Source organism: Macrobrachium nipponense, chromosome 20, assembly GCF_015104395.2.
Source record: "Macrobrachium nipponense isolate FS-2020 chromosome 20, ASM1510439v2, whole genome shotgun sequence".
NCBI classification, from domain to species: domain Eukaryota; kingdom Metazoa; phylum Arthropoda; class Malacostraca; order Decapoda; family Palaemonidae; genus Macrobrachium; species Macrobrachium nipponense.
In genome coordinates this window covers 55,208,725-55,236,719 of record NC_061089.1, presented here as the reverse complement: position 1 = coordinate 55,236,719, position 27,995 = coordinate 55,208,725, and the positions used below count along the sequence as shown (strand labels likewise).

Here is a 27,995-nt window from a genome sequence, read left to right as displayed (position 1 = left end):
GAAGAAACATTAAATGGAACATATATGTTGAATTATGACAATACATACTTCATTCTGAAAAAAAATGAAAAGATTCAGTCCAAAACTTATCTCCATTGTAGATTGTAGTCGTACTAGATCCTGATAGTTTAATTCAGCTAAGTAATGCCACATTTTATTAAGGTGACGGCATGGAATTTACACACCTACTCCCCCCCACCCTAACTCTCTCAAAGAGTCAACTACCTCTTGTAGCCCAAAGACCTCCTTGTACTGTACCGTGACCATCCATAAAAATGTTGCGGAAAACCCCGGCCGAAGATATGTAGATTGATACCTACCTTGAAAAATACATTTTTCTTATGTTAATTCGAAAAATTAAAAAAAGTTTACATATAATGTCGTATGTATATGAACAGCCATTGCATCATTGCAGTGTTGCAATACCTAGCTAGTTAGCGGTTGAAGATGTTCCTTCTTCAGTCTTCGGTACGGAGGTACGTGTTCCGTCTTCGGTCTGATGAATTATTGAGCTTTAAAGATTTTTCAGGTGTGCACTTGTCTAAATTAAGATGTTACAGGCTAGGTGTAGACGTGGTATTTTCGATCCGGTAAATCCAAAGGTAGGGATAGACTAAGTTGTCGTTCGATAGTTAAGGTTAATTACCTACCTACTAGCTGGGTAGGTACCTTTGTGTTTACCCCCCCCCCCCCTTTCATACCTAATAACCAAGCGGCCCAATAGATTTCATGAGGCTAATGCCAATTTAATGCTAATGGTGTTGGCGTGCTTGAATAGCTTAGGCTACCTAGCCTAGGTAGTATGTACTAGGTATAGACCTCTGCTATGTCACTGCTCGGTTAATGACTAGCCTAGTAGGTACTTGAGGCTACTAGCTATACCTACTACAGCTAGCTTAAAAGTGGGAGGTAGGGATACTACCGATAGGTTGGCTAGGTAGTAGTCGATTTAGCTACTTAAGGTGGATTCTTGTGCCTATGAGACATTTGTTTGGGGGCCTCTGATTGGCTGGTACCGGGAGGTACTAGGCTGCTCGCTCATTATGTCATTAAACACAAAGGAATTTATCTGATAAAGAAAAAAAATAATAATAACCAGATGGATGCATCTGGTATTGTTAGCTCAGATCTAGGTGGGCTGCAGGGAATTCAGTCCAGCAAAGGAGTTGAACTCTGTGGACAGAATTCGCACTGTTCAACTCGGCCTAAGCTTTAATCAGGTTGTTTCAGAATATGTTTCTAATTTTATTACATGGATATATTTTCAAACGGAAGAGATAGCTATTAGGGTAAAAAACCGCATGGTACAGGGGTGGACCATGTACAATCAATGTGTACAACCCCAAAAAAAGTACATTATAACGCGTCCTGACATCGGAGATGGGCATCAGACGCGACTTGTTGTTGGTGAGAAACAGAGCTAAAGACCTCTACTCCGGTGTCACGACGCGTTATAATGTACTTTTCTTGGGGTTGTACACATTGATCGTACATGGTCCACCCCTGTACCATGCGGTTTTTTACTCTATATTTTCAAACGGAAGAGATATCAGAGACATAGGAAGTTAAAGTCTTGTTAGGTCAGGATACAGTACCTACTATTTTAGGAAAATCTAGGTTTAGCCTGTTTCATGGTCAGATTTTTCATGCCTAACCCTGTGTCCCTACTCTGCATGTATTTTGCAACTTTTACTCGTCTAGAAGAATTAGGCTAGGTTAGATAATACTGTAGAATAGCTAGTTACGCACACTTTGTTCTGCTATGCACAATGTCATGGCATGGGGGTGTTCTGGAATGTGAGGATTTGAGTTCTGGCCATTTCGTCACTACCTACCTAGTCTTGTTCGTCACTATTTTTTTTAGGCACAGGATATAGGTACGGCAGCCGTATCCCGATCGTGGTAGATATTGGTACGGCAGTGAATTGCGCATGCGTCAATTTCAGACTTCCTGCCGTACAAATAATATAGTGCGGTGAGGGTACGGCAGATTCTGTCATTGGTGCCGTATTTGCGGTCTTGACTTGCTGTAGATACGGCAGTTAGCTGTATCCGTTTACCAGTTTGCTAATCATACTGTATTATGTAAACCAGAGCTCGGCTTTTAGGTTGGGTACATAGCTCCACGCTTTTGAACATCTGTCCCCCCTTTTTTCAGTTAGCAAAATGTTCCTCCCCCCTGTTTTTGTTTGTTTAGCTTTTGTGAATTGTGTCCCGCTTTTTTGTACTACAAAAACAACACTATCCAGATTTTAATGGACCTGGTAAATTCTATCGTCTTCTCCGACAGCTGCAATATACCCAATGAAGTGAATTAAAAGAATATTGTAAAGTATATAACGGCCCTTGCAGCTGCCGACGTCGGGCAGAATAAAGAGCCGAGAAAGTCACCAAAGGTACGATGGTAGTGTATATATTTATATATAATCCTCTTTGAATCTCCTCTTCGGAATTCTTTTCAGGGCCGATTCGATCGTTCGTGACCTACGTATATACCATGAATTACCCAATTGTTCCGATACGTAATACAAACCCTCGGTCCTTTAACAATAGGAAGGTAACTAGCGGCAGCTGGGACGGTCGTAAGCTTCGAACAAGGGGAGAACGGTAGTTAACTGCTTGTCCGATCGCGCGGGCGCGGTGAAGAATCACTTTTGCTTTCGGCCGCGGGTGTGAAGGACGTGTTCGTCATCGCTCTCTGCCCGCTTCATCGTCGTATGCTTTGTTTATATTGTGTTTTCTACTAATGGTTGGTTTGACTTGAAAATGAAACTGTAAGTACACTGTTTTCATTTTCATTACTTAATTATGAATCAACATGGAGCTATCGCCGTAGAGACGGCGATTTCCGCTCTTTTCATGAATTGAACCCTTGAATTATGTCTCGGTGCCGAGAGCGGGCGCACTCGCGCCGAGTCATGTATTTTGGGCGAAAGTGTGTAATTGAAAGATGTAAGTTAACTCTTTTTCATTATATTTTTGCCCTGTGCGTTCGTTGCCGAGAGCTTGATTGCGCTCGGCAAGAGCCTCTTATTTTGTATGAATAGAATGCAATGAAATTGGATTCGCAATGCAGTTTTCTTTTCATTTTCATTTATTAATTGCATCAAATTTAATTTTGGATCAATTTCCGCTCTTACCCGGGAATTAATCCTTACGATTTATTGCTGTGAAAGTGAAAATAGCAAGTGCAGTATTGTTCATTTTCATATATATTTATGATAGCATTCATATTATTATGGATCAAGTTTCCGCTCTTACCGGGAATTGATTTTTCCCTCTTTAAGTTCTATGAAGTGAATCGCAAGTGCAGTATTCTGTTTCATTTTCATATTACTTTTCACTGCTGTGCGGGGGTAGGGGAAGCGAAGGTCTGCCAGGAAGTCGTCGGAAAGCTCTCCCGCGACTCCCTTGGTATCCGATTCTTCGTCTTCTTTCCTGCCCCCCCACTCAGCTTCCTCGTATTTTGTTTTTGGGGTCTTCCTTCCGTTCGGGGTGGGGCATGTCTCCCCCCCCGTGCGTGAGGGAACCCCTCTTACTAATCTGTTTGTGCTACCGCAGGTGCTACATCCGTGGGAGACGACCTTGGACAGGTATGGACCACTGCGGCTGCAGGGCGTGCCTAGCATCCACGATCTGCTGCAAAGTCTAGCGAGGTCTGGGGCGGTGACCTTGGAGCGGTCTCCACTACAACCTTCACGGCCGCTTATGCTGGTCTACACTCCCCATGCTGTGTCGGTGACGCCGTCTGCCACTTCTAGGGCCGGTCGCCGCCGTACCGAGGAGGGGTATGCCGCCGCCGCCTGTGTTTTCTTCGTGTTGCCTGCCCCAGACTTCCGCTGTTCCAGCAGCTCGCCCCTGGACCGGCCGCCAGTACCACGCTGGCTGCCGATGATTCTACGAGGCGATGGCTGGGCCTGCCGTACCTGTCGCTGATGTGGTTCCCGCTACTGGCTTGGCTGTCCCTTCTGTGTTTACCGCTGCCGCTGTTCCTGCCGCTCCTGAGCTGGTTGCTGTTCCTGTCGCTCCTGGTTCCTGCGCCTGTCCATGCTGGTCCTGCCCATGGTGTGTCTTCCCCAGTCCCAGGTCCTTCCGGACAGGTGCAGTCGGGCCGTGTTGCTTCGGCAATAGGCCCGACTCCGGCCTGGATGGAGGACCTGACGACTGTCCTGCGTGAGCTGACGAAGAAGAGGAAGGTGTCATCTTCGTCTTCGTCTGTTGCTGCCTCTTCCCCTTCGACTTCTAAGGCCCATAAGCCGAAGAAGAAGAAGGCTGCCTCCCCCCCCTAAGAAGTCTCCTTCGGAACTTCTAAGGGCCCGTCCCACCTCGGTGGGACGGGGGGGTCCTTCTGCTGGTCCTCCTGCTCCTTCGGGAGCGGGGGCCCGTCTCCCGCCCCTTCCGTATGGAAGAGATAGACGGGGACCAGAGGAGGAGTATCGGTTAGCTCTGGTACTTCCTCGCCTGGTGCTAGCGGCATCGCCAGGTTCCGGCTCGGTCTCTCGTTCGCGGGAGATCCCGAGTGTACGCTCTCCCTCGGGAGACCGTGCAGCCAAAGTTTCGGCGCCAGAGTTCGCTCGGCGCCAAGACCAAGGCACGGAGCAGAAGGCTGGCGAGAACCGCTCAGGTGACTCTCGCCAGGCCAGCGGCCGCTCTCGCAGCGACCAGCTGGTAACCGGGTTTTGTTATTTCCCCTAAGAAGACTCCTTCGGGAACTTCGAAGGGCTCGTCACATTCCGGTGTGACGGGGGGGTTCTTCTGCTGGTCCTCCTGTTTCCTTCGGGAACGGGGCCCGTCTCCCCTTCTGAGAAGAAGAAGACGGGACCAAGGGTGTGCTGGCTACCGCTGGTACACCCTCGCCTGGTCTTGGCAGCTCTGCTGCTAAGCCAGGTACCGGCTCGGTTTCTCGTCCGCGAGAAGTTCCGAGTGTACGATCTCCTTCGGGTGACCGTGCAGCCAAAGTTAAGACGCCTGAGTTCGCTCAGCGTCATGACCGAGGCACGGAGCAGAAGACTGTCGAGAGCCGCTCAGGTGACTCTCGCCAGGCCAGCGGCCGCTCTCGCAGCGACCAGCCGTACCTCGGGTGGACGTGACGGTCTCTGACCGGCCACGGTTTTAAGGATGGGAAGAGGTCCCCCAGGTCCCCTCGACCGACGGTACCAGCCTCGGCTGGTACCAGCGGTTTGACGTGCCGCGAGGACGCTCACGGTCTCACGGCGAAAGCGAGCTCTGCAGGTCACCTGAGACCGCCGCTCCCACAGGGACCGGGCGAATACGGTGACCAGCAGCAGCTCGTCTGACGCACGGGACCGGGGTCGACGTGCTCAGTCGAGCCGCTCGCCACAGGTGAGCGGCACGGCCAGGCCTGCAGATCGATCCCCACCGCGGGTTGGTGATCGGCTGCAGCCCCCCACGTACGCTGGTCCTGCCAGCGAGCGGGGGGGGAGCGTCAGGTCTGTCTCTCCACTACCTTCAACTTCCTCGGGCTACACCGGGAAGAGCGAGGTAGCTAGGAGTGATCGTGAGAGGTGCGCCGCTCACGATCCCGTCACGACGCCGCACGTGCCACGTATGGTCTTAGGACCAACCAGGACGTACGCGCAAGTGATTGGAGGCGACCGTCAGGGGGAGAGGGGGTAGCGTCAGTTCTGTCTCTCCGATACCTTCAACTTCCTCGGCATACGCCAGGAAGAGCGAGGTATATAGGAGTGATCGTGAGAGATGCGCCGCTCACGATCCCGTCACGACGCCGCACGTGCCAGGTTGGTCTTAGGACCAACCAGGACGTCGCGCAAGTGATTGGAGGCAACCGTCAGGGATCTGTTGCTGGTCCTTCTTCTGAAGGAGGAGGGTCCTGGGAGCTGCTCTTGTTGGAGGGACTGGACGGTCCTACTCCTCAAGACGCTGTAACTTCCGAGATTCAGAGTAACTTTACCCAGGTTATTGCACTGATTCGTCAGCACAACGACCGGGGGGAAGGATCGCCGCTCCCACCAGCAGAGCCCATGTCTCTGCTCGAGTCGTTTTGGGCCCGAGAGGGAACCCAAACCGACGGTGGGTATGCCGCGATCGGAGCTTGCCGATTCTGTCTTGAACCAGTCTCTCTCGTCTCCGGACAAGAAGGCTCTCTCAGTTCTGGCCGGTCGATCAAGCTACTTCCACCTCCTCTACTGCGACAGCGGCGTTTCTACGTGTCTTCGGACACCGTATTTAAATACTCCTTCGTGGTCCTCCTGAGAGGTTTCGACCTCGACGAGGACTGGAATGAGTCGGAGGACGGTATCGGCTCTCTCCTGTCAGGTGTCGATCAGCCCACCCAGACGCGTTCACAGTGGCGGCAGACCCTTACCTACAGTGAGAGTTCGTAACCCTCCTCGGGGAAAACGTTTCTCCTGACGATACGTTTTCCCAGACTCTGAGAGGCCATCGCCGCAAGGCGATGGCTGCTCCTACTCTTCTCCAACTGCTAGTTCCACTGGGAAGGCGAGCGAGTATCCAATTCCTCCCCCATTCCCTCTCTCCTTACGGCTACGAGGGAAAGGGGAAGGATCCTACAGAGATTTCTCTGTAGGATCCCACGTTGGGGACTGCGCTACCAGGGGGACCTTCGGTTCCTACCTGACGTAAGCCCCGGTCGTTGAGGAGGGATCCTGCCCCATTCTCGATTTCTACGGGAATCGAGAGGACCACCAGCCGATATCGTTTGTGAACGAATTCGGTGGGGGTTTCGCAGACTGCTTAGAATTCTACGGAATTTCTAGCGCATTCAGAGTGTTAGAGTTTCTTACGATCTCCAAACACTTAGGCGAGACCACGGTCCAAAGTGAGCGAGACGAGAATCCCCGATATGTTACACGATAATCGGGAACCTCGCCTATGCTCGAATTCCTGGAATTTCTAGCATTAGGAAAAGAAAGACTGCTGGCTGAAAGAAGACTATCTCACAGTAGGCGACCAACCTGGAATAGAGAAGAACGGACGGGGAATATCCAGTTTGGCTGGAACTATCGTCTTAGTATTCTGTTCACCATTGAAGCTTTCCTTCGAGGAAGACTTCTCCTTCACTCTCTTTAATAGAGAACGAAGGTGGTCGATCTCCAATCCTTATTTTGTTTTCTTGAAGGAAAGAATTTAGGATGGAGATCGTTGTTCAGAATCCTACAAATATACTACGTATATTAACCTCGCGACATGATTCTGCTAAGCAGTTGAATGGTCCGAGGGGTAGGCGCATATCCTGGTTATTCTACGGATTGCGACTTAGACGAAAAGTATTCTAATTGAACTGCAAAACCCGGGTTTGCCTGCAACCTCCCAGGAGTTTCCAGTTTCAATTTTATATACTTATGGTGTTGTCACAACAACACCATTTAAGCTTTTATATTTACCGAAATTCGTTTCGCTTAAATATAATTGCTCGAGCATATCCTTTTTATGCCTCGGTGGTTCTAGCCGAACGCATTCCTTCGTGGAAAAGGATTACTTGGCAACTCAGGATGACGAGTCAGCGACAGCTACTGCGTATTGAATTGCCCGAGGCATTTCAGTATCAGCTGCCGCTTTGAGATAGACGGTTGTTTATGTTCTCACCTGCTTTGATTGAATAACAACCGTATCTCTGCCCAACAATCACCGACTTAAGTCTCTGATTAACGGGGATTCTCGCATACATGAATGACCATCTACTGCTGAGAGACGCTAGTATTCATCGTCTTCGGTATTGCGAGAATTTTAAACAGAGATATCTATTCGACTCTCATCTTCTGTTTACCGCACGGTAAAAGAATTCTGTAATAGTCTCTTGCTGCATCGTATCCCGATAATGCGAATGATTTTTGCGGAATCTGAGTTTGTCCTCAAAATATCTTGTATTCGGAGGTGTACAATTGTTCATTGTTCACCCGGATTAGCAGATGTATTGAAAGACAATCGCCTACTCCCACACCTGCCAGCTCTACTTCCAAACGTTCAGCCCATGAGAAGCAGTTCTTCAAGCGGCTCTCCCCTGTGTTTCATTACTGAAGAACGCCCCGCTTTCATTGCACAACGGACAGCAATGAAATGGCGGTTAGCGTTTTCAGTCATTTGTAAGCACAGGTTTAGAATCTTGAGATTCCTTCTCTCGATTCAGCTGGAAGACGTAGGTTGCATTCATTGCCTACCTTCGTCTTCAACGTCACATAGGGTTGTTTCTCCTTAAGCTGAGATTCAACGTCTATGAGATTTTCTTGCCATCAGGGACCTCGTCTTTTGGTCTTTTGAAGGCAATTGACTTTCGCCTTTTGAGCTTATGCATTAAGAGAATCATCGCCGCGCCGTCCGGCATCGGTGACTAACAAATATTTTATTTGTTTGGTCTCTCAGCATAACTCTTAAAGGGCGAAGGTCACGTGACTTACCCGGATGCTTGGACAACTTGCCTCTACTGATTCCGAACCAGTCAGTCGGCAGCTGTCAGAGCGCCCGAGTCAGTTACGAACTATGCTGTGGACTTAGTTCGGTTGTTCCAGAGCAATCATTACTTCGTCTTAATAGCTTGTCAGTATGAGTACTGTACATAACCAAAGTCGAGAAGAGGGATAGGTCATACGACTATTCCCTTCTTTTCGTCTTAGGTAACTGCATGACTTCTCTTGAGAAGTCAAGCACAAAGGGATGGGGATTTGTGACGCTCGATTTCGTACCGATCTTCGTAGCGAAGACTCAGAACCCTTCGGTAACTGACGATTGGTTCGAGTCCTTCACAATACCTCCCTAATGGACGTCACCGCCTCCGATACGAAGGCTATGCTGCTTTGTCCTGTGAAAGGTTGCGACGGAGCTGTCTGAAGAAAAAGACTCGACAACCCAGGATGAGATGTCGGACGCCTCTTCATCATTCTCTCGCGTTCCGCAAGAACTTCTCCGTGGCGCAGGTAATGAAGGCAGGCGCCTGGTCCAACCGGACCGCATGCACTCCTTCTACCTTCAGGATATTGCCCACAGTTCCTTGGATCTTTTTCCTTGGGAACCGTGGTGGTTGCTCAACACGTTGTGTAGTTAACCCAGACCCTCGCAGGCTGAACAGCATCGAGTCCTGGTGTGACCGTAAGAATGGATGAGGAATGAGAGTGTGACTGGCTCCTCTTCCCATCTTTTTCTTCCCTCTACCTTTGGGTAGAGGACACGGTCGTCACCCTGCTGGGTAAGGACGAGATGCAGGTGAGCTACTCAATAGAGCACCATCCTATCCCTTTCAGTAGGGATAGGAGTAAATATCCACCACTTCCTCCAACAAGGGGGAGGAAGTGGATGCCAAATTGAGACAAACCCATCATTTTATGATTGTCTCTTGCAAACAGGAACAAGTTCTTGCTTGCTGGTACGAAGAGATACGCTTGCCTCTCTCTTAGTACTTGGCCCAGAGGTCTGACCATTGATCCTGCGGTGCACACCCCGATCAATCGGACAGAGGTTTGGATCCCTCCCTTGCTCTTACGACCAGGGAGGCACTCCAGGGTTGGACGAACACCATTCTGTTCACCAAAAAGACTCAGATTCCTCCCACCAAGAAGTGAGTCTTCCTATTGTTAAAGGACCGAGGGTTTGTATTACGTATCGGAACAAATGACAATTTGTCGAAAATTGCATTTTTCCTAACTATACAAACCTGAGGTCCTTTAACAATAGGAAGGTAACTAGCGGCAGCTGGGACGGTCGTAAGCTTCGAACAAGGGGAGAACGGTAGTTAACTGCTTGTCCGATCGTGCGCGCGGGCGAAGAATCACTTTTGCTTTAGGCCCATGCAAAAAGTTGCAGAGTGAGGGGTGGCATGAGGTGGGACTATATGTAAAGGACCTCAGGTTTGTATAGTTAGGAAAAATGCAATTTTCGACAAATTGTCATTTTTTGAAAGTTTGAGTCTTCATAGATGTCTATGGCTTTCTTCAGCTCGTTAAAGCCTGAAAACATCTGTTTTTCGGCGAAAACTAATGTATTATTCCGCGGTTCATGCTGTTCCGTCACCATTTTTCTTGCTGTCACTGATATGCCCAAAGACTGTGTATATACTTCAGTATATAGTCTTTGGATATGCGTGAGGCGGTAAACAACGGTTAGCGCATGCGCAATTCACTGCCGTACCAATATCTACCGAGATCGGGGTACGGCTGCCGTACCAATATCCAGTTCGTTTTTTTTAACCCGTTTCGTCACCACAGAAAAATATTAGGCTAAAACACAACTGCATAAAAATGTTGGTCTAGCTGATTCATAAATAGGTAGTTGTTTTAGAGGACAAAAACAGTTTGATCAGTTTTAATAGTTTATTACGGTTGTCTTACAATGTAGCATAATTTCAGTGGAACACTAAACTCATAAAAATACTGTAGTGAACACCCTAACAAATAAAATATTAAAATAACATTGTGGAAATGTACATTACAGTAGTGCCTCAGGTTACGAAATTAATCCGTTCTGAAGCGGCTTTCGTAACCTGATTTTTTTTTATCCAGAACTATGTATTACATGTATATTGCCTAATTTGTTCCAAGTCGTACAAAATCGCCACAGTAGATATTATAATAAAGCTAAATTGACCAATAAACAATGAAATACAACAAATTGGACCATTCAATACCTAACCTAACTGTTACTGTACCTGCAAATAAAGTGTATTAGTGTACAGGGCACAAGAAATCCTGTACGTACATGTACGTATGTATGTAGTAAAATGTAGAACCTTACCATTCAAGTGAGGCAATGTCCGAAAGTGGCGACAGAGGAGTAGGACAAAAGGCAGAAAACATGAACACTTAACTTTACGAAACACATTAAAAAATGGCAGAAAACATTAACACTAAACTTTACGAAACTTCAACAAATGGCAGAAAACGTTAACACTTAACTTTACGAAAATCTTAAAAAATTAATTTTTATTTTTTTGCCTTTTTCTGATTTATTTTATTTATTTTTTTTTTTACATTTTTACTTTACGTTTTTTTTTAAATTTCAATTTTTTCAACACTTTCAATTTTCTGTTTTTTCATATCACTTGGAACTTCTTGTTTGCTTACTACTAAAGGCCTCTTTAAAAAATAACTATCCAAGGAAGATTGCTTCTGCCTGTTTTTAAAAAGTATTTAAGTTCACACACAACATAATAAAGTAACCTACAGTACAATGAAAGCGAAATCGCTAACACGAATTTACGTTAATGAACAAAATCTATGTGAACAAACTAATTCCATGTGTGTACGATAACGCTGCCGAAACTAAATGGTTGAGGAACTCCCTTACGTAGATGCATGATGGGATAGATACTGACCAATAGAAGAGCAGGATTTTACGGCAGTAACTAGCATCAGGAACCAATGGGAGAGTGGGAGGATGGTGGAGAGTTTTTACCTGATTTGGGCGGCCCCCCGCCCCCCGCCGAGTTTTTGTTTAACCATTGTTCTCGGGCGGCCCGGTGACAAAATCCTCGGACTTTAACAGTACACCCTTTCGGTTTCGGACCTGAAATTATTTTTCATCACAGAAGCAAAAAAATCTTCGTCTTTGCTTTTGTAACCTGGATTTTTTGTACGTAGGGACTTTCGTATGTAGGGGTATGGCTGTACCTACACTGGAAGAAACTGTTGGCAACTTTTCAAGAATTTGGTAGTGGTGATGGATTCCTCTTCATAGGCATCACACAACTTCCAGAGATTGACTTGCCTAAAATTAATAATGATAATAGGCAATAATAACAACCTAATATGTATAGTAACAGTTTAATAACAGGCTGATTTAATGCATCTAGGAACTCCTAATAGCCAGCATTCTAGATTAGAATACTCATTTTGTTTGCATTCTCACCTCTACATCTCCGGAGTCATGTTTGTCTCTATCCATTTCAGACCTTATGAAACATCGTTTCAGGCAAACGTAATTTAATGAGTGTGACTGTCCCAACACTCGTTATTCCCTCCCTCCCTCCCTACCCCCTTCCCTTCATTCATTCTAATTAATTGAATGTGTAATTGTATTATAAAAGTTGTTTTAGTGGATAAAAACAGTTCAACAGTTTATTACATTTGTCTTACAATGTAGCCTAATTAAAAAGTTTTTGCCGCCCCCCCTCCCAGACAATGTAATAGTGAATTAGACTGGATTAAACATTACAAATGCTTAAGGTAAGTTTTTTTTATGATATACAGTCATTTTATAAAGGGTATTTCTAAGTAGCTACTTTGGACCTACTTTTACTCAAGAAATTGATTTTTCCTAAACTTTTAGTGCTGTTGAAATTTTGTGTGCGTCAGTTATTATTTACGCTTGCCCAGAACTCTATCTAACCCCCTTTCTTTCTTCTCACCTTCTCTCACCCTGTGTCTGCTACAATAAATGTCTCCCTAACGGTTTGCGCATGTGTTGAGCCCTCTAATTACCCCCAACATTTTATCTCACTTTCCCTCACCATATGCCTTCTTGAACGTACGGCTTCCCAATGGTTTTTGTACACGAGGAACTGTCATAACAAACATGTCTGGTTTGTTTATGAGTGCTCTCCCTCCACCCAAAATGGTTTGTTTACGAGTGTTCTCCCCAACCCAAAACCTCAATTCCCCAAAAGTCCTCCAACCACGTTAGACAGAGATAGGAGGTTAATAATACTTGACTGACACAAAACAACATCATCTCCTACATCAAAAGCACAAAAAGTGTAGGGAAAGTCAATTTCCAAGGTAAAAGTAGGTGCGAAGCAATTACTGTGTACCTTTTAAGGGAAATTGGGTTAGGATGCATCCCCATTGAAATAAGTCTGCTTTAAGCAGGCTGCTGCAAGCCTTGGAAATAGGTGTAACATTTGCAAGTCTTTTGCACTTATTATTGTAGCTTAATTCACATCATTCCTTTGGCAGTATGTACAACTGTTCATATTCTCTTTCTTCCATCTTGCTTACCACCCTCTCTTAACAATTGTTTCACACTGCAATTATGGGGTTTTTCTCCTGTCATACCTTTAAAACCTATTCTCTCAGTTTGTTCCGACACGGCATACAAACCTTCGGTCCTTTTACAATAGGAAGGTACTAGCGGCAGCTGGATAGGTCGTAAGCTTTCGAACAAGGGGTTCGGTAGTTAACTGCTTGTCCGACAGGCGCGCGCGCGCGCGACTGGTAGGTAAACAAATCACTTTTGCTTTCGGCCTGCTGGCGTGTGGACGTGTATCATCGCTCTCTGCCCGCTTTATCGTCGTTGCTTTCGCATGGTTGTGTTTTTCTTTTTCTATTTATCTAGTGAAACTGAATTGTAAGTACAATCATTTCATATTTATTTCCATTGAATTCAATTGTGAATTAAAGGATCTTGGTTTCACCACGCCTCCGATTACCCGCGTGCCGGGACTGAAGGCGTAAGTGCGGGAATTCATTTTCCCAGAAATGATCCTCGTATTGTGTATGCTCGGTGCCGAGGGCGGGAGAGCGCTCGCTCCGAGCGTATATTTTGGTTGGAAATGTGTAGATGAAAATCGTAAGTAAGTGCTCTTTTCATTTATATTTTTTTGACCTGTATGCTCGTTGCCGAGCGAATGCGCTCGGCACGGAAACTTATTCTGTATGGAAGTGGGAATCGCAAGTACATATTCTTTTTCATTTTCATATATTTATTTTGATTGTAGCAATACTCATTTTGGATCAGTTTCCGAGCTTACCCGGAAATTGATCTTTTCCCCTTTTTATTTGAATGAAGTGAAATCGCAAGTGCAGTTCTTTTTCATTTTCATATTTTATTGAGATTGCATTGTTTACTGGGATCAATGTTTCCGCTATTTACCGGGAATTGATCCTTCCCCTTTTTATTTGTATGAAGTGAAATCGCAAGCGCAGTATTCTTTTTCATTTTCATATATATATTGATTGCATCAATTCATTATGGATCAAGGTTTCCATAAACCTTGATCCATAAAGGTAAGGAATGGATCCTTTTACCCTTGCGCTCGGTACCGAGGGCGCAAATGCGCTCGATCCGAGCCCTTATTCATTGTGAAGTGAATCGTAATGCAAGATTCTTTTTCATTTTATTCTTTTTATTATTGATTGCATCAATATTTATTTGGTTCAAGTTCCGCTCAGTCAGGGAATTGATCCTTATGCCCTTGCATTCGGGCCGATGGCACGATTGCTCTCGGGCTCTTATATTATTGTTGGGTACATGGGTGCTGTGCGGGGGTGGGGGAACGAGAACCCCCCCCGCTCAGCTCCCACAGATGGCCCTTCCCCTTGGGGGGGGGGAGGTTATCGGCGTTCTTCTCCTCGCCCGATCCGTCGAGCGCGGGGGAGGGCGCTCGGTGCCCGATGTACAATTGTATTCGGGGTCTTCCACTCGTTCGGAGAGGGCTCACCCCCCCACTAATCGCTACTACTGTTATTTCCGCAGGTGCTACTGCCACGAGGGTGGACCTTGCTGAGGTATGGGCGTCCTTCGATTTGCAGGGCGTGCTAGTGTCCAGGGGCTGCGGTTCTATGTCTGGGCCTACTGCGGTCACCCATGGAGTGGTGACCACGCTCCAGGTGACGACGTCCCTCCTCACCTGGTGTAATCACCTCACGTGGTAACAGTCTTGCCTACAGCCGCTGTGAAGTGCCGTTCGCCGTACCGAGAGGGGGGCGTGCTGCCGCCGCTCGTGGTTGCCGCGCTGCAGCGACCACACTTCCGCTGCCCTAGAGCTCGCCCCTGGACCTGCCGCCGGTACCAGGATGTTGCTGGCTGCTGCTCCACTTCCTGTGTTCCCGGTGCTGCCTGCCGTACCTGCCGATTCTGGGCTGACTGTCCATGCAGTTGCTGCGCTGGCTGTCCCTGCCGTTGCTGCGCTGGCTGTCCCTGCCGTTGCTGCGCTGGCGGTCCTACCGATGCTGTGCTGGCTGTGCCTGCTGTTCCTGAGATGCCCATAGACCTGCTGATGTCGTCCCTGTTCGTGGTGGTACTACCCCAGACTTTGGTCTGTCTGTACAGGTGCGTCCGGGCCCTGTAGCTTCGGCTACAGCAGCCCCGGCTCCGCCCTGGATAGCAGATCTTACGTCTGTCCTGAGGAAGCTGACGAAGAAGAGGAGGAAGGTGTCGTCGTCGTCGTCTTCATCTTCTTCATCGTTCGTCGGCTGCCGCCCTCCCCTTCCCTTCGACTTCTAAGGCTTCACAGCCGAGGAAGAAGAAGGTTGCCTCCTCCTCCTAAGAAGTCTCCCCTCGGGAGGGAGCTTCTCGGGACCGTCTCACCTCAGTGGGACGGGAGGGTTCCTTCCGCTGGTCCTCCTGCTCCTTCGGGAGCGGGGCCCGTCTCTTCTTCCGCAAGGAAGAAGACTACGGGGACCAGAGGGGTACCGGCTAACACCGGTACTTCCTCGCCTGGTGTCAGTGGTTCTGCCACTGCATCAGGGTCCGTCTCGGCCTCTCGTTCGCGGGAGGTACCGAGTGTACGGTCGCCTACCAGCGACCGTGCAGCCAGGAACCAGACCTCTGAATCCGCTCAGCGTCAGGTTCACGGCACGGGGCGGAAGACTGGTGACAGCCGCTCAAGCTGACTCTCACCAGACCAGCTATCACTCTCGCGGCGAACAGCTGGCTACCCGGGGACGTGACGGTCCACGACCGGCCACGGGCTGAGGCTGGGAAGAGGTCCTCCCGTTCGCCGGTGCCAGCCACGGCTGGAACCAGCGACGTGACGTGCCGTTGAGGACAAGCACGGTCTCACTGTGACAGTGGAGCCTGCAGGTCGCCTGACCGTCGCTCTCACAGAGAGCGAATCGGGTATGGCAACCAGCACCAGCTCTTCTGACACTCGAGATCGGGGCCGCTGTGCTCAGTCCAGCCGTTCTCCACAGCGAGACGGTTCGACCAGGCCTGCAGCTCGATCGCCACCACGGGTTGACGATCGCCCTGCAGCCCTCCAAGCCTGCTGGTTCTGCCAGCGAGCAACGAGGGAGCGTCAGGTCTGCCTCTCCCGTACCTTCAACCTCCTCGGTTACACCGGGAGGAGCGAGGTATTGAGGAGTGATCGTGAGGGGTGCGCCCCTCACGATCCACCACGACGCCCTACGTGCCAGGCACGGTTTTTTTTTCTTGGACCGGCCAGGACGTATGCGCAAGTGGATGGGGAAGACCGAGAGGGCTGTCGCTGTTCCCCCTTCTTAGGAGGAAGGTTCTCGGAATATGCTCTTGTTCGAAGGGCTTAACGGTCCCACTCTGCAAGATGCTGTGACTTCCGAGATCCAGAGGAACTTTGCCGAGGTTATGACGCTGATTCGTCAGCACAACGACCTCGGGGAAGGATCGCCGCTCCCACCAGCAGAGCCACGTCTCGGCTCGAGTCGTTTTGGGGCCCGAGAGGGAACCCAAATCGACGGTGGGGTCTGCCGCGATCGGAGCTTGCCGACTGTGTTGAACAGGTAGTCTCTCGTCTCCGGACAAGAAGGCTCTCTCAGTTCTGGCCGGTCGAACAAGCTACTTCACCTCCTCTACTGCGACAGAGGCGTTTCTACGTGTCTTCGGACACCGTATTTGAATACCCCTTCGGTCCTCCTGAGAGGTTTCGACCTCGACGAGGACTGGAATGAGTCGGAGGACGGTATCGGCTCTCTCCTGTCAGGTGTCGATCAGCCCCACCCAGACGACGTTCACAGTGGCGGCAGATCCTTACCTACAGTATGAGTTCGTAACCCTCCTCGGGGAAAACGTTTTCTCCTGACGATACGTTTTCCCAGGCTCTGAGAGGCCATCGCCGTAAGGCGATGGCTGCTCCTTTTCTTCTCCAACTGCTAGTTCCGCTGGGAAGGCGAGCCAGTATCCATTCCTCCCCCATTCCCTCTCTCCTTACGGCTACGAGGGAAAGGGGAGGGATCCTACAGAGATTTCTCTGTAAGATCCCACGTTAGGGGCTGCGCTACCGGGGGGACCTTCGGGTCCTACCTGACGTAAGCCCCGGGTCGTTGAGGAGGGATCCTGCCCCTTTCTCGATTTCTACGGGAATCGAGAGGACCACCAGCCGATATCGTTTGACGAATTCGGTGGGGGTTTCGCAGAGTGCTTAGAATTCTACGGAATTTCTAGCGCACTCAGTGTGTTCGAGTTTTTTACGATCTCCAAACACTTAGGCGAGACCACGGTCCAAAGTGAGCGAGAATCCCCGATAATTGTTACGATAATCGGGAACCTCGCTTATGCTCGAATTCCTGTAATTTCTAGCATTTGGAAGAAGACTGCTGCTGAAAGAAGAGTATCTCACAGTAGGCGATTAACCTGGAATAGAGAAGAACGGACGGAACTTCCAGTTTGGCTTGAACTATCGTCTTCGGTATTCTGTTCACCATTGAAGCTTTCCTTTGGGAAAGACTTCTCCTTCACTCTCTTGACTAGAGAACGAAGGCGGTCGATCTCCAATCCTTATTCTCATTCCTCGAGGGGAAAAGAATTTAGGATGGAGGTCGTTGTACAGAACCTACAAATATACTACGTATATTATCCTTGCGACATGATTCTTGTAACAGTTGAATTGTCCGGGGGGTAGGCGCATACCGTAGTTAACTCTACGGTTTGTGACCGAGACGAATTGTATCTTAATTGAACTGCAACTCGGGGTTGCCTGCAACCTCCCAGCAGTTATCAGTTTCGATTTTAGATACTTGGTATTGTCATGACAACACCAAATCAGCTTTTGTATTTACCGAAATCCGTTTCGTTTAAATATAATTGCTCGAGCGTATTCTTTATGCTCGATGGTTCTAGCCGAACGCATTCCTTCGTGGAATAATGGATTAACTGGCAACTCAGGATGACGAGTCACCGAGAGCTACTGCGTATTGAACTGCCTGATAGCGGCTCAGTATCAGCTAGGTCTCGGAGATGCACGGTCGGTTACGTCTCTCTCTCCCCTGGTTTGATTGACTACCGAACCGTATCTCTGCCCAACAATCATGGACTTAGGTCTCTGATTAACGGGGATTCTCGCAATAATGAAGGACCATCTACTGCTGTGACGCTTGATTTCATCGCCTTCGACATTGCGAGAATTTTCAACAGAGATATCTCTTGGACTCTTTCATCTTTCTGTTTACCGCACGGTAACAGAAGTCTGTACTAGTCAACCGCTGCATCGCACCGCGATAATGCGAATGATTTTTGCAGACATCTGAGTTTGTCTTCAAAATATCTCGTATTCATAGGTGTGCAATTATTCATTGCTCGCCCCACCCCGAATTAACAGATATGTCAGAAGACATCGCCTACTCTCCGACCTGACAGCTCTACTTCCAAATGTTCAGCCCATGAGAAGCAGTTCTTCAGGCAGTATTTCCCTGTCTTCATTACTGAAAAGCGCTCCGCTTTTATTGCAACTACGATCCTCACCGGACAGCAATGAATAGCGGTTAGCGTTCTCAGTCTTTGTAGCACAGGTTCAGAATCTTGAGAATCCTTCTCTCGGTTCAGCTGCGAAGACGTAGGTTGCATTTTCTGTACACCTTCGTCTTCAACGAACACATAGTGTTGTTTCTCCTTAGCCGAGAATCAACTATACTATGAGATATCTTGCCATCAAGGACCTCGGTCTCTAGAAGGCAATTGACTTTCGCCTGTTGGGCACATGCCTTAAGAGAGTCATCACCTTGCCTTCTGGCATCGGTGACGAACAAATTATTTGTTTAGTCTCTTGGCAGAACCCTTTTAAGGCGAAGGTCACGTGACTTGCTCGGGTGCCTGGACAACTTGCCTCCTACCGAACGCAGTCAGTCGGCAGCTGTCAGAGCGCCCAAGTCTGTTACGAACTTCGCTGTGGACTTAGTTCGGTTGTTCCATAACAATCTTTTCTTCGTCCTAACGGCTTGTCACAGTACCCATACCATCGACACCCACCATTGAGTGTCGGTGTCCTATCCACTACCGAGAACAACTTCGCTGCAGACGGATAGACCAGTATGGGTACAGGACATCACCGAAGTCGAGAAGAGGGTTAGGTCATACGACCATTCCCTTCTTTTCCTCTGAGGTAATTGCATGACTTTTCCTGCGAAGTCAAGCATCCAGGGATGGGGATTCGTGACGCTCGATTTCGTACCGAATTCGTAGCGAAGACTCTGAACCCTTCGGTCCTGACGATCGGTTAGAGTCCTTCACAATCCCCTCCCTAATGGACTTCACCGCCTTCGATGCGAAGGAGATGCTGCTTTGTCCTGTGAAAGCGCGACCGCGCTTTCTGAAGAAACTCGACATCCCAGGATGAGTGTTGAAGACTCTTCGTCAGCACCAAGATGACCTAGAAGTACACTCCCTCGAGTTACACAAGAACTTCTCCATGGCGCAGGTACTGAAGGCAGGGGTCTGGTACAACCAGACCACCGGCACCTCCTTCTACCTTTGGATATTGCCCACAGGTCCTTGGATCGTTTTCCTTAGGACCCGTGGTGGCTGCTCAACACGTTGTCTAGCTAACCCAGACCCTAGCAGGCTGAACAGCATCGAGTCCTGGTGTGACTGTAAGAATAGATAAGTGAATGAGAGAGTGACTGGCTTCTCTTCCTATCTTTTTCTCCCCCTCTACCTGTGGGTAGAGGGATACGGTCATCACCTTGCTGGATAAGGACGAGATGCCGGTGAGCTACTCGACAGAGCCCCATCCTATCCCTTTCACTAGGGATGGGAGCGAATATCCACCACTTCCTCCTACAAGGGGGGGGAAGTGGATGCCAACAAGAGACAAACCATAACTTTATGTTGCCTCTTGCAAATAGGAACTTGTTCTTGTTTGCTGGTACGAAGAGATACGCTTGCCTCTCTCTTAGTACTTGGTCCAGAGGTCTGACCATTGATCCTGCGGTGCACACCCCGATCAATCGGACAGAGGCTTGGATCCCTCCCTCGCTCTTACGACCAGGGAGGCATTCCAAGGTTGGGCGAACACCAGTCTGTTCACAAAAGACTCAGATTCCTCCCACCAAGAAGTGAGTCTTCCTATTGTAAAAGGACCGAAGGTTTGTATGCCGTGTCGGAACAAATGACAATTTGTCCAAAATTGCATTTTTCCTAACTATACAAACCTGAGGTCCTTTTACACATAGCCCCACCTCATGCCACCCCTCACTCTGCAGTTTTTGCTTGGGCCAAAAGCAAAAGTGATTTGTTTACCTACCAGTCGCGCGCGCGCGCGCTTGTCGGACAAGCAGTTAACTACCGAACCCCTTGTTCGAAAGCTTACGACCTATCCAGCTGCCGCTAGTACCTTCCTATTGTAAAAGGACCTCAGGTTTGTATAGTTAGGAAAAATGCAATTTTGGACAAATTGTCATTTTTCTCTCAGCACTGAATGAGCTCATAGGTCCCATTGGTGGGCTTAAGGCCTAGGTAACTTATATTCCACTTCCAGTTCTCATCATTGAAATGCATGCAGCCAACCATGGGATTCATCCTAATCTGATCAACCCTAATCAAATGTAGGTTGCAGCATCCAACTTAATCCAAGCCTAAGAACTTCAATAGTGCTTTAAGGAGAAGGAATTCACATGTGCTATGCAAAGCACTTTGCCTAGAGCAGTTTTTAAGTGTACCTAATATTTGTTTGTAACAGCAGATGATAAACTTGCTAGCCTTAGGAAATCTGTGACATCTCAAACCTATAAACGTATATGCTGTCTTTATTCTAGGTATTAATAGTTGTATGTTTGTAAAGGCTTAATATATGGTGACCCCTGCAGTGGAAAGTTATAAAATGAATAGAATGTATGGTTGCTTTAGGGCTGGTTAGGTATGAAATATAAGGGTAATAAAGTAATGTTAGGATGTGTGATGTTTGGACATCAAATTCTAGGTACAGTTGACCCCCGGTATTCACGGGGGATGTGTACCACAACCCCTGTGAATAGCTAAAATCCACAAATACATACTTAAAATCCCTCTAAAATCGCTTATAAATGCCATCTAAGATAGTTTATACATGTCTACTTTGATAGTTCAAACACCAAAAAACCCATATGAAAATGCTTACACCCGAGTGTTTTAATAGCTTTATCACTTAAAATGCATTGAATGATGAAAATTTATGAAGATACAATAGATAGTGAATATTTCTCTATAAAAAAGTACCACAAATAGGTAAATTTTCTGGGAATAATGTGCATAAATCTTCCACTGAAAAGTCTGCGAATAGTTGAGTCCGCAAACCGGAACCATGAGTTGGTGGGAGTCGACTGTTTACTAATATGAGATCTCTTTTCTGGAAAGTTGTACAATGGTGGGATTGTAACTTGGTATTGTACTGATATTGTATTAGGGAAATCTGCTTTTGGGTATAAGAGTAAAATTTAGCGATCATTGTTTTCGGGTGCGTAGGCTGTGAGGGTATTAAGTACGCATACCAAATGGTTTAAATATGTATTTGGGGAAATTGTGTAGACAAAATGTGCCACCATGAAAGCAGTACGTATACTTATATTTTGTGTGTGTGTGTTCTTTTTTGGCAAATTTGATATGTTCAAAATGTTCTTTTAGATTGCCAGTGAAGTTAGCTGCAGTTCCATTACATAGTTATAATCAACTGAATTTATGTACATATATAAGTCAACGGCCATAACGAGATCCCATTTGTACTGTGGAATGGGAAAAACCTCGAACATGATGACCAGAAATTGATCAAAGTATTTGGCTATGAAGCTTGCATATAAGTTGTGGAGCATCCACAAACAAGTTGTGATCAATGCCATTAACATTGACTTTAAGAAGAGATTTACTCTTTCAAGATCAAGGAATATCTGTGAAGCAAACAGCAGCTCTCTTCTTATCTGACTCTGACAGCAGCACCATTTGGGAGAACCTTTTCTCTGATGATGATGAAACCAACAATAGAAACCTGGAAAAACAATCAAGAAAAATAAGCCATTCCTGAAAACCAAGAAAACAATAAAGAAAATCAAGAAGAAATTCCTGAAAAACAAGAACATCAAGAAAATCAAGATCATCAAGAAAATCAAGAGAACCATGGTAAGGAATCCAATTTGAGTAGGTCTCAAAGGACGAAGAAATTAAAGAATTGCCAATATGTATTGCAAGGTCGAGACAGATTTCCAACATTTGCCAAAAGATCCATTGACTGTCGAAGAAGCACTAAATTGTCCTGACAAAGACAAATGGGAAGCTGCCATGTCCAAGAACTGGAAAGATTAGCAAGCATTAATACATGGATAATAGTATGTACCAAGACCAACAGAACATAAGGCAGTTGATTGCAAGTGCGTATTCAGAAGAAAATACAATGAACTTGCTGAGGGCTATATAATACACAAAGCAAGACTAGTGGCCAAAGGGTGGACTATCTTGAGACTTATTCCCGTTTATAATGAGAAAATCAAACATTTGGCTGCTATTAACCCTAGCTGCAGAAAATTCATGGTCTGTTGAACAGCTTGATGTAAATTCAGCCTACCTCAACAGTGGACTCAAGGAAATCATATTTATGGAATATCCAAATGGATGTGAAGTTGCAGACAGAAAATGTTTTGTTTGTGAAGTGGAGAAAAGTATCTACAACTTGCTTCAGAGTGGTAGAAATTGGAATCAAGAACTGAATGAGAAGCTTGGAAAAATGGTCTTAAAGAAAAAACAACAATTATTGGTTCATGTAGATGATTTTATCATTGTTGGAAATTCAGATGATGTGACTTATTTCAAGAAAGAATTTAAAAATTATGCTGCTTTAAAAGATCTAGGAGAGTCCTCAAATATTCTCTCCATTAAATACATCAGAGAAGATCCATCAACTACTCTGATTCACCAGAGAGTCTACATTCAAGGAGTGCAGACAAATCAAAATCTTCCAGAATCAAAAGGGTTGTCAACTACATTAGCCCTAAATTTTAGACAAGAAGTCCCAGAAGATGAAAAATGTAGTACTACAACAGAATACAGAAGAATCTGAAGAATGCAAAACATCTGCCACAATATCTCAAGAAGTCTCAAGATTTAGCTACTTGCTACCAGAAAACTCAAGAACACCTCTAACAGCATGGTGGATGCAGATCATGCTGGAAGAAAATCCATCACTGGTTTTGTAATAATTCTAGAAGGCGGACAAATATCATGGAGAAGCAGGAAGCACAGAATGATTAGCTATGCTCTCAACATAACTAATAACACACTAACACAACCGTTTTAAAATTATATATGTATATTTCAGTGTTCTGTAAGGAAATAGATGACAATGGTGCATTTATGTAATTCAGTACCTGGGTATAAAAAAAAAAATTAAATGTCATTGCGTTAATTCAATCTTTGACCCTCTTGTGACTACTGCAATTATCAATCTAATCTTATCACAAGGCATCTTACAATTGTGTCGTCTGATTATCATAGATCTAAACTTGTTTTCAGTGCCAGATGTGATTATGGCTGTTGCTTTATTAAGAATATAATTTCTTCATACAAATTTCTTATCTTTGGTGTGTGAGAGTTATTTGGTTTAGTATTTGTATTTATATATTTCACAGAACTAATATGAATGTGTTCAGTGTTTCTCAGTACCACTAGCCTACTCTTGAGTGAAGTGTGAGGAAATAATGTAACTTTCACCTTGAAATAATCAGTTAAAAATATATTGCATGTTGTCACATAAGAGTTTTAGTGATGATGTTGGCCATGTGGAATTTTGGTATGTGAATTAAGTAGATAATTTTACATTATGATTAGCATCTTTTGAATATACCTGTACTTGCATAAATCGTATATGTATGTTGTTGGTAGTTACATGTGCTGTAATTATTGTTGTTGTATGCTCTTAATCTTCTATGTAGTATCCTTTTACTAGGTCCCCTCTGATGGTTTTAACGAGATTACCAAACATCCATAAATTGCCAAGGTCTGGAAACTACAGTTGGTGTAAGAGAGTTATGTCGACCATAGCACCCAAAGAAATTAGAATACCTATTCCCAGTGGCCATATAGCAGGTGAGCTTATATGTATTAAATATTTCAAATTGACATGCCTATGCCATACTGTGTGCACCATTGAATGCAACAGATATTGTTTGGTGTCTTTATGCCCTGTCGCTGTTCATAGATGGTGTATTTATTTATACTATACAGATATTTACATCATTTAAGGTGGTTGCTTATTAAATGCATACCTTGTGAACTAAAACTCATCATTAAGAAGTTGACAAAAAACTATCGTGTTCTTAGTTGGTAATATTTTTTGTTTTATGTGTCTTTAGATTTTTATCCCATATCTCTCAAGATAAACAAGGAAAGCATCTGTGATGCCCTCTGTTTTACGATTATCATAATTAGTTTTGGTAACAATATCCTTTGGAAATGTTGTTGTGTTGTCAAACGTGATCAAAATATATGAGGATCATAATTTCTTACCTTGAAACTATGCTTATAAAAACACTTGCATTGGGGAGATATGACTTGGAATAAAATTGTATCATTAAAAGCAGATTTTGTGCATAGCCACAATTTGTAGTGAAGTTTTATTTTAAAAACATGTGCTTTAGATACTGGTTTTATCAAGTCAGAACAGCATTTTCAAATATAAAGATTATCATTACTGTATACTACTAACATTTTTCCTTGTTTATCTTGACAGATATAGGGTATAAATCTAAATATTTAATTTCTTAGGAAGGTGTATATTTTTAAAATTAGTTGCTGGAAATTATGAAAATGTTGAATTTGGCACACATTGTTCACAGTAAATTCACAGAACTCATTGTCATTGTTTATCCTTTGTCGTAAAATAGCCCCAATGTATACTGTACTGCATTTGGGTATTGACAACTTTTCAAAATGTTTTAGGTAAAATTTGGAATGAAGGAGGTATCCCTGTCATTGGTCTTCATGGATGGATGGATAATGCAGGGACATGGGATGGTATTGGTCCCTTCTTGCCAAAATCTTTGTCACTCATTGCAATAGATTTTCCTGGCCATGGATTCACACCTATGATGCAGACTGGAGGATCAACTTTCTTGGATCTCGTTTTACTCGTTGAAAGAATAGTGCAGCATTTTGAAATAAAAGAGGTAAGCTGATAATTTATTCATAAACAGTAGTTTGCTGTTTATTTTAAGGTACTTTTGAGGAAACTCTGTAACCATTTTTATGGTACTAATTACTGAGTTGTAATCAGTTTGTAGGAATTACCAGAAAGGAAAGGGAGATTAAGAACAGCTTGTTCTTTGCTCCTCTATATTGCCAGTTAACAGAAAGAAACTGAAGGGAAAGACAAAATATAAAGTCTACAAGAGGGATATTGCAAAGAAGTTTTAGTCTCATCTACACTGTGCCATGCAAGATGTATTTTTAAAATTGATTTTAAGATACAAGCCAAATAATGAGTTTTGTAGTTTAGAAAGCTGTTACACTTTGTAGTGACTTTCAGTTCTACTAACAAAGCAGTTAACATTCAACATGCATGTTCAAGAATCGGTGTGACCTGCCAAAAGTGGAAAAATTAGCAATTGAAAATAATTTAATCTGGCTTTAAAGGATGGTATGGTGTTTGCTTCCCACCTCGGTGGTCGTGGGTTTGATTCTCGGCCATTCCATTGAGGAGTGAGAGATGTGTATTTCTGGTGATAGAAGTTCACTCTTGACGTGGTTCGGAAGTCACGCAAAGCCGTTGGTCCCATTGCTGAATAACCACTGGTTCCATGCAACGTAAAAACCATACAAACAAAAAACAAAAATTTTGTTAAAGATATGTTTTGAGGAATTGCAGATTGACTTATTAAGATGTATAGTAGAACCCCAGTCCTCGACTGCGTTAGAACTCAACATGATTGGATTTCAATGTGAAATTTTTAGTAAATCTTGCATTAGAGCTCGAACAAAAAATTAGAATCTGAACCTTATGATTTTTGTAAACAAAAATGTTTTAGTCGGTCGCCACTAGTTGGCCTTATTGGTGGTGGTGTTGTTTAAAGCCAGCTCACTTTGCTGCTATTGTTTTGAGTAAGTACACACTTGCACAGGAATATTTCCTTTGTTTTTGTGGCTTTCTGTACTGTATTTTGATTCAATCATGGGTCCCAAGAACAACCATTGCAGACAAGCAGAAGAGGAAAATGGTAAGAACCACAATTGAACTTAAGGAGATTATTGATAAGTATGAAAGAGGCCTTTGTGTGACTGATTTAGCATCATACTTTTAACATTTTATTAATTTAATGTAAAAATTAGGCTTGTGTTTCAATGGCTTATTATTAGCTACAAGTTTGTGCCTATCTAGTCCAGTACATACTACGTATACCTAGCCTAGCCTAAGGCACTTGGTCAACCATCAGTAATACGTCCGCATTGGACATAGGTAATTTTTTTTATACAGTATACATTTAAAAAATAAAAAGATGTCTAATATGATAAGTTATTTAACTCAGAACTTATTTATTGTAATTTAAGTGTAATGTTTTTGAATTAAAAAGGCAAGGTTAGGGTAATAACTGGTGGTCAAGATTGGATTAATACATTTTCAGTTATTTCTTATGGAAAAAGTTGATTCAAATCTTGACTGAATCGCATTTCGACGCTTCTTCTGGAATGGATTAGTGTTGAGGTCTGGGGTGCTACTGTATTGTGTAAAGGTTAGAATTATTGGAATTTTTAGTAATTTTTATTGTTACTTATTGTCATGATGATCATACATGGTTGATTGCTTTCAGGTGAGACTTCTTGGCCATAGTATGGGTGCTGGTGCTGCATTTCTTTATGCTGCAACATTTCCAAAGAAAGTAAAGAAGATTATAATGATTGATTTAATAAAGCCAATATCTGTAGAGGCAGGAGATCAGCCAGAAAAAACTGCACGAAGTATTTCAGAACTGATCCTTGCAGAAACTAAATTAGGCAGTGAACCTCCTCGTTATGATCAGTCAACAATAGTGGACAAAATGATTAAAGGTTATAATATGAGTCTTACTGAAGAGTCAGCCAAAATTCTGTTGAAAAGAGGGTCAATAGACCATGGAAATGGTGAATACTCTTTTAACTATGACCCAAGAATCAAATTAAGGAATATATTATCTATGACATTTGACCAATTAAAAGCTTTTGCAAGACATTTAGAATGTGAACTTTTGTTAATTAAGGCATCTAAAGGACCCTTTTATGAAGATAAAGCCATTTATGAAGAAATGATGACTGTGTATCGGGAAAGCGCCAAGGTTTTCAAGTATGTCATTGTGGAAGGAACCCATCATGTTCACTTGAATGACCCAGGTGGTGTACTACCGATGATTAGTGAGTTTTTAATTGATGATATGGTGGATCTTTAAGGATGTAAAGCAATTGTAATTTTACTCATATGATACTTTGAGATTCTTTTTAAAAATAAGATGTTGACTTAGTAATAATTGAATTTTTATTTACTGATACAGTGGAATTCTGTAATTGTATTTTGACTAATAATGAGTTGAGATTCATTATAAAAACCAGATGTTGTTCACCCTGATTAGTATTTTAGGTGATAATTTGGACATTTTAAAGATTTTTATTATAACCCAATTTTGATTTGTAAAAAATTTTTTTGGTTATTATTTATGATTTTGACTATGATGTTTTGTTAATTTTAGATGATGATATTTCAGGCATTTAAGACTGAAGCAGTTTTATTCTTAATGTCTTTTGTAACAAGATTCATGATAAGAGGTTATTATTTGTAAATATTGAAAGTATATATTTTTTGTAAAATTGAATTTCTTTCTCCTCTTCAAATGACTATTTTTTTTTGAATACTTCCACTTCATCTAAGCTTTTACAATTGGAATTTTAGATGCTGAAAAAAAATTTATTACAAAAATGATTAGAAGGGATTAAAGTGCCAAGGGTACTTTGATAACTGGATGCTGTAATATTGGTTTCCTTAGATTCCCAAAGTTGGTCATCTTCATACAAAAGCTGGAGAAAATGAAAATCTACTTATAACATACTAATTGTTTTCAATAAATATTAATCATCAATAATCCTTAAATTATCTTGACAATTAATACTGATGTCAGTAT

The 27,995-nt window shown here is 44.3% G+C and overlaps 1 protein-coding gene across 5 annotated transcripts; it reads left to right on the top strand.

The window, feature by feature from the left end:
- The first annotated feature begins 115 nt into the window (after positions 1–115).
- LOC135225896 (probable serine hydrolase) lies at positions 116–27,668 on the top strand. Of its 5 annotated transcripts, none has more exons than XM_064265477.1 (4): positions 116–476; positions 23,801–23,940; positions 24,793–25,019; positions 26,658–27,667. In XM_064265477.1, the coding sequence occupies exons 1-4, from the start codon at positions 448–450 to the stop codon at positions 27,267–27,269; spliced, it is 1,008 nt and encodes a 335-aa protein (XP_064121547.1). In that variant the 5' UTR covers positions 116–447; the 3' UTR covers positions 27,270–27,667. The 5 variants fall into 5 exon arrangements, with proteins under 5 accessions (XP_064121547.1, XP_064121548.1, XP_064121550.1 ...); XM_064265478.1 differs by having other exon boundaries at positions 473–602; positions 26,658–27,668; XM_064265480.1 differs by lacking the exon at positions 116–476 and adding an exon at positions 506–529 and having other exon boundaries at positions 26,658–27,668.
- Positions 27,669–27,995: the final 327 nt, after the last annotated feature.

Bases quoted from the DNA above. Each gene is read 5' to 3' on its own strand.
- LOC135225896 (XM_064265476.1), top strand. From the start codon at position 23,595: ATGTTGTCACATAAGAGTTTTAGTGATGATGTTGGCCATGTGGAATTT. The intron at 23,645-23,800 runs GTATGTGAATTA...TCCTTTTACTAG, and splicing joins GTTGGCCATGTGGAATTTTG to GTCCCCTCTGATGGTTTTAA. The intron at 25,020-26,657 runs GTAAGCTGATAA...GATTGCTTTCAG, and splicing joins AGCATTTTGAAATAAAAGAG to GTGAGACTTCTTGGCCATAG.